Genomic DNA, 15,503 nt, shown 5'->3' on the forward strand with positions numbered 1-15,503 from the left:
AATAAATTGACTTAACCTCAGTTTCGTTCAGAATTTTTATCATACGTCTATTATGGTCGCCCTGCTGTTTCTGCGCACTTCTCAGCGGTCGGATTCATCAGACCGTAGCGGACTTCAAAGTTGTAAACAGTTTCACAGCTGTTCAGGACGTGATTTATCGTTTTTTTAACGTGCAATCGGTTTTTCTACTCCAAATTTTGTAAATTATAAGTGACATTATAAGCAACTGAACGATACAATTTGACAAATTTTTTGATTAATTAACAAAGGTATGTATTATAACTGTGTGAGTAACAATTTACAATTACGAATTCCAAGGTGAATGAATCAACTATAATATAAATAATATACATATGTCATTCATTTTCCTTATACGCAGTTGTGGAGACGAGATTTTTCAGAATAATTTGATTATTGACTATTTATGACGCAGCTTTATTTTAGGACCCACGTCATTATCTAATCTTTCTTATATTTCGTTTAATGATGAAACTGTCTATACCGCTTGTCATGTTTCCAAATAGATCAATAGGCATTTCTGTTTACATCAAGCTATTGCATTCACATTAAAAAACAAAAAAGTAACTTATAGACTGGACATTTACCGTTACTATTTCAGACCACCTGTTTTGTTAACAAAACTATTTTATATGATCTACATTACTGACTAATGTTTAAAATTGGTGCCCTCAAATTTATTCTAATTGTAAACTAATAGCAATTATACGCTTATGGCTTTTTTGTGGTAAAAATACCTTTATTGAATTGCTATAAAAATTTTTGAATGTTTAATATTCACGCGCCAGCGAGCAAACTATAATGAATTTCGAAAATTTGGGCATGATTCCAAATTTGTGACTAAAAGATATTTGTCAGCTAATGATAAATATCTTTTTAGAAATTAGAGCATTCAGCTGATTTAACAAGGGAATTTAACACGTGGGTCGGTTGCCATGTATTTTCCAGGCTGTGTTGGATCAAAATGAGGTGCTTTTTATAGATAGCGTTTGACCTCCTTGGCTGCAGTAGCTATTGGAGTAGTTAGTTAGTGATCAGCTTTTGCTCTGAGCTATATCTGTTGCAAATTGTTAAGTTATCCAGTTAATTATTGGAATATTAAACTTCTGGGAAATAATGCCAGATAGGTGTGTCCAAAACAAGAAATTCTTTGCTTTGAATGCCATTGCTTCATGTTCTGATTCTTTAATTTTTATCAAATCATTTATCATCGTAGGAATAAGGTCTTAGTTGGTGCTGGCGTGGTATGGGGAATTGCAGTTTGGTGTTTTTTATCCAATTGCAAGTTGTCACCTACAAGAATACTGTTTTCTCTAATTCCTGCTGTTCTTTATCGGTTAGTATTTGAAATAGTAGTTGTTTGTACATCCGTTATCCTACTCTTGAGTATTGGACTTTGAGATTTTAAAGTCATTTTGCATAGTTGATATCGATCTGAGAAATTATCTGGTGGCAATGATTACAGAGGTAAAAAGATGAAAAATGAGGATGAGCAGAAATGTAATGATAACGATGACAGTGCGACGGTAGAGACCCGAGCTAGCTCTGACGTCGGCCACCAGACGTCTGTTGAAAATGATAACGCCCAAGGGTGAGATCTCTCTTGATTTATAAATTACTTTCCGTGTTTGATGAATAATTATAAATTATTATCCCATCTGGAATAGGTTGCAAGCACAAAACTTCATAGTGGGAGGCCTAACTGGGGCATCGCCACCAAAATTTGTATCGTTTGAAGACATGATGAAGGCTGCAAATGGCATGACAAACATGGCACTCGCACACGAAATAGCTTTAGACAAAAATTTTAAATTGGAAACTCTAGAACCTCCAGGTGGTAGTTTACATAAGAAGTTTAAAGAAACTGTTCACAATTTATTCTGGCAACGTCTAGCTGAAGAGTTGGCTGAGGACCCACCAAATTATAATCAGGCATTAAGTTTGCTTGGTGAAATAAAGGAGGTAATTCTATTGTGACGTTTTTAACTCACAAAATTTTAACACGATCCGAAAATTCTTACTTTTACTATGCAGGCCCTGGAGGAACTTTTACTTCCTCGACACACGAGAATAAGAGAAAATATCAATGAAGTATTAGATGTTGAGTTGATCAGGCAGCAGGCAGAGCAAGGAGTTTTGGATTTCCATCGTTATGCTCACTTTGTCATTTCCATTATGGCTAAATTATGTGCTCCAGTAAGAGATGAAAAAATCGCCGATTTAGCAAAATCCACGGATGTTATTGAAACTTTTAGAGGCATCATGGAAACTCTCCAACTAATGAAGCTTGACATGGCTAACTTTACAATTACATTGATAAGACCAGAAATTGTGGCTTCCAGTGTTGAATATGAGAAAAAGAAGTTTGCCGAATTTTTAAAAGTGCATGACGATGGTTTACCTTTGACGAAAAAATGGCTCCTCAGGCATTTAGATTTGGAAAAGATTACACCATCCGCAGATATCAATACTGTTCGTCAGATTACGCACAGCTTATTATCTGAGGCCTACTTGGATTTATTAGAATGGGAATTCAATCCAGATGCAGAAGTAATTGAATCAGGAATATTTATTCTTACTCATGTGGCACTTGCTAAAAAATCTGCCAACTAAAAATTATTTACTTTATTTGTGCAGACGCTAATGATGGATCAAGGTCGATTAGTAGAATTACGAGACAGAACTAGCAGATTATCAGTAGTAGGTTCAGTGCTACTGGTAACCAACAACACTGTCGGCGCTCCAGTTCAAGGTGTTGCGAGTTTCAAACAGAATATCAAGCAGCACATCACGTTACTCCTCGATTCTGTTCATTCGAATGTGTATGCCTGAGTACCATACTGAAAAATTACTACTTGACATCTAAATTTCTCTTAGTCTATGATACTAACTATCCTATTCGATTAAAAAAGCGATTCATTTTTGTATCTAGCGATCTTGCAATTGTGATGCCAAACATCGTACTGCAAGTTATAAAAGATGTTAAGACTACGCTTCAAGAGGCTGGTGCTTCTGAGTTATCAACAGAGTTGGAAGCTCTACTCAGTGCTCAGATCTTAGAAATTAGTAAACCGGATCACAAAATTCGACATCTTGTCAGTAAGTATTTTTTGCTTATATTACTGAATCCGTTCATAAAATAACAAGTGATTCAATCTAATATGAATCGCTTTTTCCAGATCTGAGAATCAGACAGTTTCTACAAAAAATTATACTGTCTCAGACAGCAGGCCCACAGCAAATACCGCCTGGACTGTCGTCGCTGCAAGATGAATTAGCTGGAATTGCGGCACAATTTTTAATCATAGCATCACACAATCGCAGTGTCTTTGGAGAATACTACCTAGATATTGTGTCTGCTGCAATCAAAAATGAAAACGCGGTTACATCCGAGAAATCGCAGTAAGATGAAAGTAGAAAATATGAATCCCACGCAGTCTATAATACACCTGTGTATGGGGAAGACGAGTTACAGTGTTCCAAGAAAAGGTAGGTGGCATGAATTTTTGGGGGAATCAAATCGATGGACAGGCTATAAGACTTCTTATATAGAAAAGTTATGCCGGCCAATACTCCTAACAGCACGTATTTGAAACTTTCCAACATTAAAGAGCAGAACGAACAGAAGTATGAAATAATTGCAATTAAGAGTCGGTTTATTCACTATTTATTAACTGGCGATTAATTCTACAGAATATCATTTACACTTTACTCGATTTATAAAAATATTATATACATATACCCAGATGTATTACGTACTCACCTATATTAAGTAACCGTACATTTGCACTATTGAAAATAAAAATTGGAGAATCAGGAAGCATGTTTTCGTGAGAAGTTTTGCGGAACATGCGCAAAAATCATATTTAGTTAGATTAAACTGGTGTTCCTAGCAAATGATACCTACCATACAGGTTGACGTATCCAACACTTTTTTTTGTACTCACAGACTTAAACTGTGAACTGCGTAATCATGCTAGTCGAAAAATAACTGAATATTGTAATTAATATTCGACAAATATGCAACTGATTATTTGATTGTTAAATATTACGGATGGAGACAGTTGTGAAACGAATGACTTGAAAGTAATGCTATTCAAATTGCTATGAATTATCAAGCAACTAATAATTTTTGTACCCATATATGAATGATTATAATAAACATTCATGAATGACATTAGCTTGGGATCCAATCAATATTTTATAAAAATCTACATTTGGGTGGTCAGTGGTGATTAGATATGAAATGATGAAAGCTAAACTTCGATAGAAAAATAATTACTTTTTAGTGACGCCACTTTAGCAATTACAGAATTGTGATTTATAACGAGTACTGTAGTTACTTTTGCATGAAGTGATGATGAACGACTCGTAAAATTGGACGGGTTAATGCTTTCACAGATCCAGGCTTTCTAGGTGACTAATGTGTCTTTCAAATTCCGCTTTGTGCTCCTTTTTTAAAAAAGTTTTGAAACCTATAAAAATAAATATGTTAACTCATACTGCTGTTTTAGCAGGAAAGCAAAACCTGTAGAGCCATTATGTTTCAGCATGAAAGCGTCACCTTCAAACAAATGGTGAAGATTATCAGCTTTGGGAAAAAGAAATTCCAATGTTGTTAAAAGTTGTTCGTAATCGGCATTTCTTGTGTAACTTTGAACCATCAATGTAAATTTCTTGTATTTTTCATCCGTTAGAGATTGCTTGACCTATGGTTTGATATGCATTAGCTCTGTACCATTGAGTTTATATGTTCACTTTTTAGGTATACTTACATCTTTCAAGTAAGTCTTGCCAATTTTTTTTCTATCCATGCTGACTAATTTTTTTGTTTCAGTAGCATTTTCGTCGTTTGTCTGGGTATTAGAAACTTGAGCTGCAGGCAATTCCGACGATGTTGAAGGCTGGGACACGTCAATCTTCATTCCCACAATTTGAATTTTCCTTTTTTTTGCAACTGGTGTGTCAATTTCCCTCGTAAGTTCACATCTCTCCCAGTGGACGTTCGATTTACAATTGTTAAAATCTATCACAGGCTTCGATCTTGTTTCTAGCAAACTGAAAATATCTTTCTTATCAGTTTGACTGATTTTTGACTCTTGTGATGTAGCCTCTGCGTAGATCTGTAGATTAAAATCGTCTATCGGTGCTGAATCCATGAGAGGTCTTTGATTTGCTTTCGATGAATTAGTTCGAGAGTGCGTTTCATCGAACGAGGCACCTACTGCTGGTAAGGCGATCTGTTGGGTGTCGAAACTAGATCCATCCTTCATTTTTGGTTGTGGCAACTGTCAACAGTTTAAGGTATTCCAATAAACACATACATAAACGTGAGCAGAGTAATTTGTGGTCAATGAATGTGGATGGCCGTACATCACGTTCTGCACTTCGGAAGAATTCTCTCAGCTCTTTTGTGACAGTGCCAAAATTAGTGAACTTTTGTATATTAGGTCGCAGCCACGCTGATAATTGATTTCTGAAATTAGGATTTTCAAATCTACAATCACAAAGGATAATTGCCCCATAATCATTTTTATGCCGGATTACACGACCGATGGCTTGGTTTACTGCTCGAGAGGCTTCTAACTGGTACCATTGTTGGCCTGTTAGCGACTGGAAAGGAGAGATTTTTATCTTTATTTATGTAGGCATAATCACTGCCAAGTTCACTAGATAATCAGCTTCACCTCTTTCTCTCTGCTTCTCTTTTCTTCTAAGTACCTTTGCTTTAGGATAACTCGCGGATCTTTTAACGGAGGGAATGGAAGACCTGTTACTAAAACAGCTCGACCATTCATGTCGGCAAAGTCCAAACCTTCACTAACTTTGCCTCGACAGACAGCCATAAAAATTGCACCCCTACAAGACGGGTCTTGAATTTTTTCGTAGAACTCGTTTATGGTATTTATGAAAACGTGTTTTAGTTGTCCTTCGACGTAAATTGGCTGTAAAAATGTAGGTAATTTCATTGGCAATGAGTTAACAAATTGATCTACGCTAAGAAAATACGAAATTTTATCAAACCTTTCTTTCACATATTTTTGTCCACATTCCAGAGTTTTGCCAATCCTCTTGGCATTTCTTCAAAATAGGGTATGATGGGAAAAAGACTAGCATACCATGTGGTATCAGGCAGCTGAAGTTGTAGATCGTTCGTCCAAGAGTAGCGATATATTTTGGATCATTTCTAGGCAAATAATTTAAACGATCACTATCCCGTGATCCTGACAGCTACTTCCAAATTTGAAACACGAGTCATTACCGTGTATTGTATGAGGAATTCAATGGATGTCCATCAGGACCATTGCTTAAAACACCAACACATACTTGGCGGCTGCTTACTATGTGTGGATTCTCGAGCTGCACACCAATAGGTATACCTAATTCAGATATGAGTGGTTTAAGAGGGGACAAAGTGCCACTGGTTAGAACAATTGACCGAATCCCTTGTTCCACGATTTGCTGCATTCTGTGTTAGGAGAAATGAGGATTAATTTCACACCGTTTCCATTGATTTTTTGCTGAATCGACCTCTTATTTTGGCAGGTAATCCTAACTCACCCAAATCCAGGACTGAAACACCAGTAGCTGATTAATTTTCCCTCATTTTTCGAAACTACTTTCATAGATTCCCAACCATCATTCTTTCGAGCTTTTTTCACCTCTTCCAGCATTATGTGCACCTTGTAACAATGTTTCACTCGTTCCCTATGATGTGGTGATGCTTGTCCGCCACTGAAGACAACTCTGAGAAGGTCATTGAATTTCTGCAAGGCATTTCCTTTTCTCGTGAATGGAGACGTACTGGTTGTTGTTAAGTATAGTATGATTTTATCCAACTTGTCAATTACTAACGTCTCCTTTCCATGACTCAACTATGGGAAAATCCAATAAGCCAGAATATAGATGAGACTTTGACATATACGTCTGTTTAGTATAATTAGTATATTTCAGTTGCATGAAAAATAATTTTTTAAATTCTACCTCGACTTTTTCAAGAAGATCAAAGATGTATCCACCTGGAAAGGTTTCTCCTTCGTCTCGTTTCTTAATTTCTATAGCATCGATAGTCTTTTCAAACTCAAGAAACATTGTTTTTAAAATACACAGATCTTCCGGTGTAAAGTCTTTCTGCGTGCCAGACATTCCATCGAATGCACCTTCCCCTAAATTTGCTTCGTCTGCAATGTCTTTCATTACAGCTGTGATTTCATCTATACAAAGGGCTATGTCTGTACTGCTTACCTAAACATTGAACAGAGCAGTATTGTTTGTCAAGTCAGAATCTAAAGTATAAGTATGTATATCAATCGAGTTAAAGCATATCCAGTTGACTTAATTACTTGTAACGAAGCAAACTCTTCACAAGTTTTTTCAACATTGTGCGCCTCGTCTAAAATGAGGATGTTGTTCTGTAACTCAAGACCTTGTGCTTTCCGCGTTTTTGGATCCAATATATAATTATATGGCATAAAAGTGATATCAGCTGACTGCTTCAACTCTTTAGATAAGAAATAAGGGCAGCATTTGAGTTTTTGACCAGCTTTTACCAGATCTTCAATATCAAGAATTTCATGCTGAAAAAGAGGGTCTGTTTTCCTAAACAAAATCGACCAAGAAAGACATATTAGTAATGAGTGTGAAAGGGGCATATGTGACGGTAATTGACTGAATATAATAATTTTGCCTCTGTATCATGGATAAAAATGATCTGAGCTTGAACTGTAATCACCTGACATCAACGTTGTTATAGTAGAAGCAAGTACGAGCTCTAACTTTAGCCTGACACATGTTAATTTTAATCGAGCTGTTGATCTCTTTCGATACTTCAGGATGAATACAAAGTTGATCTCTAGATCCAATTACCGCGACTTTTACGTGTTTATAGGCGGTCTTTTTGAGCTCTTGCATAGCTTGTGATAATTGGGAATGCGTTCTAGATGCATAAATAATTTTGGGCATTCCCCAGGTGAAATTAGGTGTAGATTGATCTGATTTTCCAGCTGCTTTATCTAATCCTTTTGTTAAGCTTTCAAAGAAGTCTCCTCCAAAATTGGGCTTTTCCATAGATCCCATCATGGCTTGTCCCTGGAGTTGTGCCTTTTTTACTTCGAGCCATGCTAGTGATGAGCACAACAGGCTCAAAGTTTTACCAGTTCCTAAAAGATTGTATTTATTTAATTAGATTACAATTTAACAGATGCAAGTTCCGTTGATAAGCATCTGAATTCTACGTGTGTATACCTGTTGGCGATTCCAAGACTCCGTGTTTTGCATCCTGTAAGCATTCGATGACTTTTTCCATGTATCGTTTCTGCACATCATATGGCTCAAATGGAAAACTAATCGTGATTCCATTTAGTTCCACGTCTGGCATCGCTTGCAAATTTGAATTAGGTGTACTGACAGTTCAAGTTAGAGGCCGAAATTCAGTCGACAAACCATTTGACAGTGTTAACTGGCTATTCATTAACGGTTGTCAACCTACAATCACGTTGTTGCTTCGAAAGAGCGCGAAAACTACGGATATCGGATCAAGTAGTTTGCTGTATAAGCTGCATTATTGGAAGAGGTCACTGGTTGTCACCGATTAATTTGTGGATAATCACATTAACTGCGGTTGGTATGCACCCCTAAGTCTGAGGAGGGTTCAAAAAACTGGTTGACGGTCCAGTGAGAGGGCGTAAGCTTCCAGGATTTTTCACTTGCATCGAAACGACGTAAGTGAATTGGCACCTTTAGTTATCGTTTTGACGCTTGGTGAGGATAGTGTTCAAGGATAAGCACAAGTATAGCACAAGGAGTTCTTAACGGTTTGCTGCGGACTATTTATTAATCGAGGTTCGTATGTCAAAGCATTCATTTTTCTCGGTTCAGTTCAACCGTTTGATTGTAGCTATCAAAATTAAAGAATGCATCATCTCTACACGTTGGCAATAATAAGCTCAGTGTATCATGCCCAATAGATCTTGTTGCTTAAAAATTTTTCACGGTTTTTACATTCACATTTCTTGTGACATTCTTCTCGCAGACGAAGATCAATCTAAGGTGATTGACCTCCGAAAAAGACAATATAGCGTGTAGTAGTTTTCTTATCAGCAACAGGCTGTTCCTGCAGCCAAGATAAGAGATTAATAATATGTTTTTATCATAAGCCTGTTGCATTCTGCTTCAATACCCCATGATTCAGATTCATTTGTTTGTACAATGATAAGTAGTTTTTAACAAAAACTGAAGAGATTGAGAATAAAACTGTCAATTCTTGTCAATTGCAATAACTAGATTATACTTACATACATATAGGTTTTTATCTTCAAAAGATCTCTTGTCGTGACTAGATAAGGAATAATATATATTATCTTAAGGAATAAATGTCAAAAGTATTGGAAAAGTATTTGATTTCTTTTGCAATTTTCAGGTCTTTCAAAGCAAAAGCAAATATGCGTTTAGTAATCTGTGATACAGTAGACTATGTTGCCGAATGGTCTGCTAAGTATGTCATGAAAAGAATCAAGGACTTTCAACCCAATGAGAATAAATATTTTGTTTTAGGACTGCCTACAGGTGTGTTATGCTAATTACTATTTGTGCTAAATGAGAACTGTGAATCTGTTTCTGCATTCCTACAGATAATTTTTTCTTTTTCCAGGTAGTACACCTCTTGGTATGTACAAGAAATTGATTGAATATAACAAGCTTGGCAAAATATCCTTTAAGTATGTGAAAACATTCAACATGGATGAGTATGTAGACTTACCAAGAGATCATCCAGAGTCTTATCATTATTTTATGTACAACAATTTCTTCAAGCACATAGACATAGATCCAAAAAATGTACATTTACTTGATGGTAATGCGCCAGACTTGGAAGCTGAATGCAACGAATTTGAAAAAAAGATCACAGAAGCTGGGGGAATAGAACTTTTTATAGGAGGTAATAATTTCAATTTCCTCTTGTTCACTTGTCTTCATTTTTTGCGTAATGTAAATGTATCTGACAATAATATGAATGTTATCTTGATCTTTAATTCAGGCATCGGTCCTGATGGCCATATAGCCTTCAATGAGCCTGGTTCTTCTCTGGTGTCCCGAACCAGAGTCAAGACACTTGCTCAAGACACTTTGGAAGCAAATGCGAGATTTTTCGGTAATGACATAAATAAAGTCCCAAAGCAGGCACTTACTGTCGGAGTTGGCACTGTAATGGATTCTGTGGAAGTTATGATTTTGATTACTGGCTCTCACAAGGCATTTGCACTCTACAAGGCTATAGAAGAAGGTGTGAACCACATGTGGACTGTTTCAGCATTCCAACAGCATGCTCGTACTCTAATTATCTGTGATGAGGATGCAACTCTTGAGCTACGAGTCAAGACCGTTAAATATTTCAAGGTAAATCTAACTATTGTTTATACCATGAATTTTGTGTTGTGCTCTGGTCAGTGCAATTATAGTTTCCTTTGTCGTGCAGATTTTGTGCTTAATGAGTTATGGTTGAAAAAAATTTCCACTCGTTTTTAATTCCGCGTGAATCATGTAATGAGCTCTGTATTCCACAGGCTCTAAGCGTAGTGCATCAGAAGTTGATTGAGGAAGATGGAACTGCATTCCTACGCCGATCTTTAAGCGATTGCTGAAATGGTAGTTATTTTATGACTGTACATTTATTCCTCTGCTTTCTAAACTTATCATGTAAACTCATAGCAATTGACAAGATGCTCAATCAATGCCTGCTTCGCTTTGCTTCAATTTTGCTATTTTATATTTCATCATTATCGTAAATTTAGTTTCAAGAATTCAGCAGGTAGTAACAGCGTGTTGTAGTATTTTGTACTTTATTTCGTTAGCCTATGATTGATCCGAAGTTTGTTTTTCACATTGATAGCCTTTCTATTTTCAGAATCTCTGGAATATCCATAGTAAATTGGTGGAAGAGACCATCCCCTCATTGTGTTAGATGAGGTTTCATGGATTTTTTAATATTCGGCCATTGAATGTAAGAAAAAAAATAGACTGACATTTGCATATTATTAAAAATTTATTGATATTGATTTTGGTGTTTATAAATGATCAATGATATCTATGATAGATAAAGCCTCCAAACATCACGGTTATATGACATCATTTTAGATAGAAACTCCCAATAATCATATAGATACCCAACCAACCTACGTGCTAGAGAGCTAAGAAAAAATGATATATATATTTCGAAGTTTTCATTCGTTATAAGATGTATACAATTTCTTATACAAAAGATACTTATTATATTCATTCTGTTATGGTAGATTTACAGTTTTATACGATCAATTGTATATTGATAATAAATATAAGTCGTTTATTGATTGAATGAAATGGAGAGTCGGGTTTGCAGTTTGTGTAGAATTTCTGAATACCATATTCCTAAAGAAGTTTCTCTGGGGATTCGGAAGAGAAGATCGTATAAATAACGATGATGATTGGTGCTGTGGAGATTACGACATAGGTGGAGAGGGGCACACCGTATAGTATTAGTCGGATGCATACGAGGAGAGAAAGTAGAGAGGAGAATTGAGGTCCTCAGAGGCTCAGCAACACTGCTATTATTTGGCTTTACTCAAGTGAGACTCCTGCTCCAAGCTCACGTGTCAGAGCACTGCTCCAGGCAAGCATATCGAATAGCATTCCAATCTATCATTTATGCGAATAAACAAGCAGAGTGTTGCTGGAACAGAACAGACGTTTGTTTAAAAACTGCAGATAGCTGCTGTATGAAAGCCAGGTGAATAAGTGAATAAGTCTGCTGCAGTCACATAGTGCACTAGTAGTGGTTAATAATACATACATACTATTTATCATGGGATTATTATTTATGTGATACAACGCATTATCACTCTTCACTCAAATAGCGAAGACGATAAATCATTTCAATGTGATAAACATGTTACAGAGAGCGGGGGTTCAGGTAATAAAAAGAGGTACAATAGAGTGTGCAGTACAGTGCGTGTTTCGTTTACGAATTCTGACCTGGCATAATATTACCAATGGAGAACCGAGAATCGAATAAACCAATTTCGGAAGCGACCGAAATCGTACTGCGTGACCTAACTGGTCTTCTGCAAAAAAAGTTGGGGTATAATTTGATCGTTGATAATTTCACAACCACTAATTTGGTACCCTGGGGTGAAAACTATGGTAGTACATTGCTCAAAGTCGACGCATTAATTCGACGAGGTGGACAGAGTTCGGAACCGGAAGAACTTGCACTTGCTGCGAAAATGATACCATCGACAGAATTCCAGAGGGTGATGTTCGACAGTTCATATACATTTCCGAAGGAGATATATATGTTTCAGAATATTGCTCCTGCATATGCAGCAATTGAAATTGAGTGTGGTATTCCGAAATCAGAGGTCTACAATGGACTTCCGCAACTATTTGGCTCCAGATTGTCTCTAAAAGAGGGAGTTGACAAATTTGACAAAGATGCGGTCATTCTGATGGAGAATTTGAGAGCGAAAAATTATTACTGCTGCGACAGGTTCGACGGCTTAGACCTCGCACATTCCAGAATGGTCGTGGAAGAACTAGCTCGATTCCATGCGCTGGGTATCGCTGTAAAGTTCAAAAAGCCAGTTTTATTTGAAGAATTTAAATACCGCGCAAAAAGTATGGTAATTGATGTAGAAAAAATCTCAAATAATGTAGATAAATTAATGATAAAGGCTCTAAGGAGCATTCCTACTACCCTTCCTTATTTATCGAGGATTGAAGAGGCGCTCGACCGGTGTATAAACCGATTTCATATTGATGATATTCCATCTGAACCCTGGGGAACGATTGGTCATACCGATCTATGGACGAATAATGTGATGTTCAAGAAGAATGCAAGTGGTACAAATCCGGAAAATATCAAGTTTATCGATTTTCAAAATTACCTTTACATGAATCCCTTGCGAGATCTTCTGTTCTTACTATTCTCGAGCTGTATACCAAAAATTGGCAACGCACACTTCACGGAGCTCGTAGATCTGTACTATCAAAAGTTCATATCGCATATTGGACGACTAGGAATCAACGGCAATTTATTCACTAGAGATGCTTTTGACAAACAACTTGATGATGCGGCGCATCGCGAGTACTTCCATTGCATGTTTATGACCAGAGTTATATCTGCAAACCCTGAAGCTGAGGCCAGCAAAGGTAATCCTGAGCTTATGTTCCAGGCCAAAACATGGCCACAGGACTGCTGTAATCGCATGGCAGATATCACGTTACAATACGTGGAAAAAAACTGGATGTGATGTTCCTTATATGCATACATGCATGTCTATTAGCCACTGACTTTCGAACTCAGAGAAACCTAATCCAGCAGAGACTTGGTTCTCTTGTTCATTCAAATATGTAGCGTAAATAATAAGGCGCAATCATGTTTGCATTGCGTGATAACGTCTGAAGAACGAAGTGGGGTATGTGAAGTCGATTTATAATTCGGTGGTACTTGACACATATACAAAAGGAATATACCCAATACAAGAAGATTTTTTTTAGAGAGATTAGCTATTAAGAGAATATCGTTTTTTTTTTTGTTCATCTACTTTACAATAAATATAATTGTTGTTATCACCCCTGTAATTTATCATGAATACGACTACCGTTTTTGCATAATCCAATAATTATCCAGTAGAAGGGCAGTAAACTGGAAAGGGTTCTGAGGTAATGTGGTTGGTTGAATGCAGTATCTATAAGCGGTAAGCGCAGATTTCATATTTAAGACAGATGATTTGATCATAAAGATCTAATAATTTAAGGGATGATTCTGGTTTAGACGCCCAAAAAAAAAGGCTATTTTTGTAAATTTTTTCCGGAAGTATTATTACAGATATTGATATGAAAGTTGTTAAGCTCATTGTCAGCAAATATACTCTTAAAATACACGAAACAAATTTTTATTAATTTTTTTTTAACCCTTTTTATGCCTAAAAATCATCTGCAAACGCAACGCTTCGCAAGGGGGAGCAAGGTCCTGTCGCTGGTGGCGGTGATATCTTGATAACGGTTCATTGAAAACCAAAAAATCAAAAATATTTTGATTTGCAGTATGACAGTAACTCTAGCGCAAACTAGAGATAATAATATTTATCGATTAATCAAAAGGTGCAGGCGGAAATTTTACCAAAGGGAAAGGGTTTTTTTCACTGTCTTTTGGCTTAAAACAAACAGTATAACTCAAGATTTTAATACGGTTCTAGTTTTTGCTAGAGCTATTCACGTGTAGAATATGTGGTTAAAATTTCATAAGTATATTCCAGTAGAGGTTTCTTCGAACTGAACTCAATAGAAGACCTATATCACGTAAGTTTGTTGCCATAACGCCTAGCAGTTTCATAAATGAAAGATTCATTCCGGAAGAGTTAACTGACGAGATAAATTCCTACGCAATCGATTAATCCAGTGAAACTTTTTCGAGGTCCAAAGGACTGACTATTCAATATTAGAAACACGAATGAAACAACCCGTGTAATCTCTTGAGAACATTATAGATACACCATTCCCTTGAATGGGCATCGATGGGGTGAGTTTCAGAAATAATTTTCGCGCAGCAGGGAAAAGATAACTGAGCGAAATTCACGTTGAAAGGCGTGAATTTCGCTTTGCATAGGTCGAAGCTATGGCTGGGGATGATGTTTATGTTAATTTTCACAACGTTATTCCACCGACCTCGCCTTTTTTACTCTTCCGCAGATCCTTCAAAAGTATTTTTTCTTCTATATTGCCAACATTTCCGTTCTACTACCTCGTGTAGTGCATGCCAAAATATCCCCCACGTTGCCCATTACGATGATCGCCGTCACGTCGACCATACCGCACGAAAACCAACTATACGGTATACTCGCAATAAATGTCGCACTTATTTTATCCTCCCTCAGGGATGAGGTGTTGGCCATCATTTTTTTTTTTCTCCATTATTATTCCAATCGTTTTTCGAATTCGTTAATTTTTCCTGGGAATTTGCAACGTAACGCGTGTACCGTGTAGAAACAAAGGGAGTGCGTATAATCTTGTGATAATCCTATACGTTCGATGTTGAGAGGGGGTTTAAAAATATCCGAGCAAACATCGCTAAAAAACACGGTCACAAAATGACCCAGGCAAAGAGCTCAGTTTGGTAGGGTTCGGTTGAAAAAAAAAAAAAACGATGTAGGTACAAAAAAAAAATAAAACAGCGAACAAGGGAGGAAAATATTTTTGATCTCTGTATCAAACGACTGCACCTTATCCAATTTCCATACTCCGTACGACGAATGGATCATTTCAAAATTGATAACAATTTTTGCGAATTTTTCGTACGGCCTTGATGGTAGTTGAGTACGTAATGCATCGGTGTAATATATGCGTTCGGTTACAGCAGTTTCGAGCACGAAGTTGGTCGTCGTTTCCCATATCTATATCCGTCCGTACCGTGACTGGCGAGCAAATAAAATCAGCGGTTGTAGCGGGTTGAGTTT

General features: G+C 36.8%; 4 protein-coding genes across 9 annotated transcripts; 3 read left to right on the forward strand and 1 right to left on the reverse strand.

Moving 5' to 3' along the window:
- Window positions 1-129: 129 nt before the first annotated feature.
- LOC105692912 (T-complex protein 11-like protein 1) lies at window positions 130-4,198 on the forward strand. 3 transcript variants are annotated; one of them, XM_020856336.2, is made up of 8 exons: window positions 130-269; window positions 1,235-1,354; window positions 1,484-1,609; window positions 1,686-1,980; window positions 2,053-2,568; window positions 2,656-2,840; window positions 2,951-3,117; window positions 3,198-4,198. In XM_020856336.2, exons 3-8 carry the CDS (start codon window positions 1,494-1,496, stop codon window positions 3,422-3,424), a joined length of 1,506 nt encoding a protein of 501 aa, XP_020711995.1. In that variant the 5' UTR covers window positions 130-269; window positions 1,235-1,354; window positions 1,484-1,493; the 3' UTR covers window positions 3,425-4,198. The 3 variants fall into 3 exon arrangements, with proteins under 3 accessions (XP_020711995.1, XP_020711996.1, XP_012267868.1); XM_012412445.3 differs by lacking the exon at window positions 130-269 and adding an exon at window positions 276-1,145; XM_020856337.2 differs by lacking the exon at window positions 1,235-1,354 and having other exon boundaries at window positions 132-269.
- Window positions 3,970-8,616, reverse strand: LOC105692908 (regulator of telomere elongation helicase 1 homolog). Of its 2 annotated transcripts, XM_012412434.3 has the most exons (12): window positions 8,263-8,616; window positions 7,751-8,177; window positions 7,362-7,617; window positions 7,003-7,263; window positions 6,580-6,893; window positions 6,281-6,487; window positions 6,043-6,205; window positions 5,706-5,963; window positions 5,392-5,631; window positions 4,794-5,306; window positions 4,583-4,727; window positions 3,970-4,493 (listed from the first exon to the last, which is right to left on the reverse strand). In XM_012412434.3, exons 1-12 carry the CDS (start codon window positions 8,393-8,395, stop codon window positions 4,414-4,416), a joined length of 2,997 nt encoding a protein of 998 aa, XP_012267857.2. In that variant the 5' UTR covers window positions 8,396-8,616; the 3' UTR covers window positions 3,970-4,413. The 2 variants fall into 2 exon arrangements, with proteins under 2 accessions (XP_012267857.2, XP_048511744.1); XM_048655787.1 differs by having other exon boundaries at window positions 4,479-4,727.
- A 112-nt stretch (window positions 8,617-8,728) lies between these two features.
- LOC105692928 (glucosamine-6-phosphate isomerase) lies at window positions 8,729-11,018 on the forward strand. 3 transcript variants are annotated; one of them, XM_012412503.3, is made up of 6 exons: window positions 8,729-8,859; window positions 9,437-9,582; window positions 9,668-9,952; window positions 10,052-10,410; window positions 10,578-10,659; window positions 10,919-11,018. In XM_012412503.3, exons 2-5 carry the CDS (start codon window positions 9,459-9,461, stop codon window positions 10,653-10,655), a joined length of 846 nt encoding a protein of 281 aa, XP_012267926.2. In that variant the 5' UTR covers window positions 8,729-8,859; window positions 9,437-9,458; the 3' UTR covers window positions 10,656-10,659; window positions 10,919-11,018. The 3 variants fall into 3 exon arrangements, with proteins under 3 accessions (XP_012267926.2, XP_012267928.2, XP_048511773.1); XM_048655816.1 differs by lacking the exon at window positions 8,729-8,859 and adding an exon at window positions 8,926-9,066; XM_012412505.3 differs by lacking the exon at window positions 10,578-10,659.
- Window positions 11,019-11,161: 143 nt separating this feature from the next.
- Window positions 11,162-13,936, forward strand: LOC105692927. Its single transcript, XM_048655807.1, has 2 exons — window positions 11,162-11,776; window positions 11,945-13,936. The coding sequence occupies exon 2, from the start codon at window positions 12,039-12,041 to the stop codon at window positions 13,296-13,298; it is 1,260 nt and encodes a 419-aa protein (XP_048511764.1). The 5' UTR covers window positions 11,162-11,776; window positions 11,945-12,038; the 3' UTR covers window positions 13,299-13,936.
- The last annotated feature ends 1,567 nt before the right edge of the window (window positions 13,937-15,503 follow it).

This window comes from Athalia rosae, chromosome 5, assembly GCF_917208135.1.
Source record: "Athalia rosae chromosome 5, iyAthRosa1.1, whole genome shotgun sequence".
NCBI lineage: Eukaryota > Metazoa > Arthropoda > Insecta > Hymenoptera > Athaliidae > Athalia > Athalia rosae.

What these genes read in the sequence shown, in the direction of transcription:
- LOC105692908 (XM_048655787.1), bottom strand. Translation starts at nt 8,395, where the DNA reads ATGCCAGACGTGGAACTAAATGGAATCACGATTAGTTTTCCATTTGAG. An exon ending in TATAACAACGTTGATGTCAG is followed by an intron (nt 7,618 to 7,750) that starts GTGATTACAGTT and finishes GATTTTGTTTAG; the next exon opens with GAAAACAGACCCTCTTTTTC. An exon ending in AATTCCTCATACAATACACG is followed by an intron (nt 6,206 to 6,280) that starts GTAATGACTCGT and finishes TTATTTGCCTAG; the next exon opens with AAATGATCCAAAATATATCG.
- LOC105692928 (XM_012412503.3), top strand. Translation starts at nt 9,459, where the DNA reads ATGCGTTTAGTAATCTGTGATACAGTAGACTATGTTGCCGAATGGTCT. An exon ending in TGTTTTAGGACTGCCTACAG is followed by an intron (nt 9,583 to 9,667) that starts GTGTGTTATGCT and finishes TTCTTTTTCCAG; the next exon opens with GTAGTACACCTCTTGGTATG. An exon ending in AATAGAACTTTTTATAGGAG is followed by an intron (nt 9,953 to 10,051) that starts GTAATAATTTCA and finishes TCTTTAATTCAG; the next exon opens with GCATCGGTCCTGATGGCCAT.
- LOC105692927 (XM_048655807.1), top strand. Translation starts at nt 12,039, where the DNA reads ATGGAGAACCGAGAATCGAATAAACCAATTTCGGAAGCGACCGAAATC.
- LOC105692912 (XM_012412445.3), top strand. An exon ending in ATTCCTGCTGTTCTTTATCG is followed by an intron (nt 1,355 to 1,483) that starts GTTAGTATTTGA and finishes CAATGATTACAG; the next exon opens with AGGTAAAAAGATGAAAAATG. An exon ending in AATTCAATCCAGATGCAGAA is followed by an intron (nt 2,569 to 2,655) that starts GTAATTGAATCA and finishes TTATTTGTGCAG; the next exon opens with ACGCTAATGATGGATCAAGG.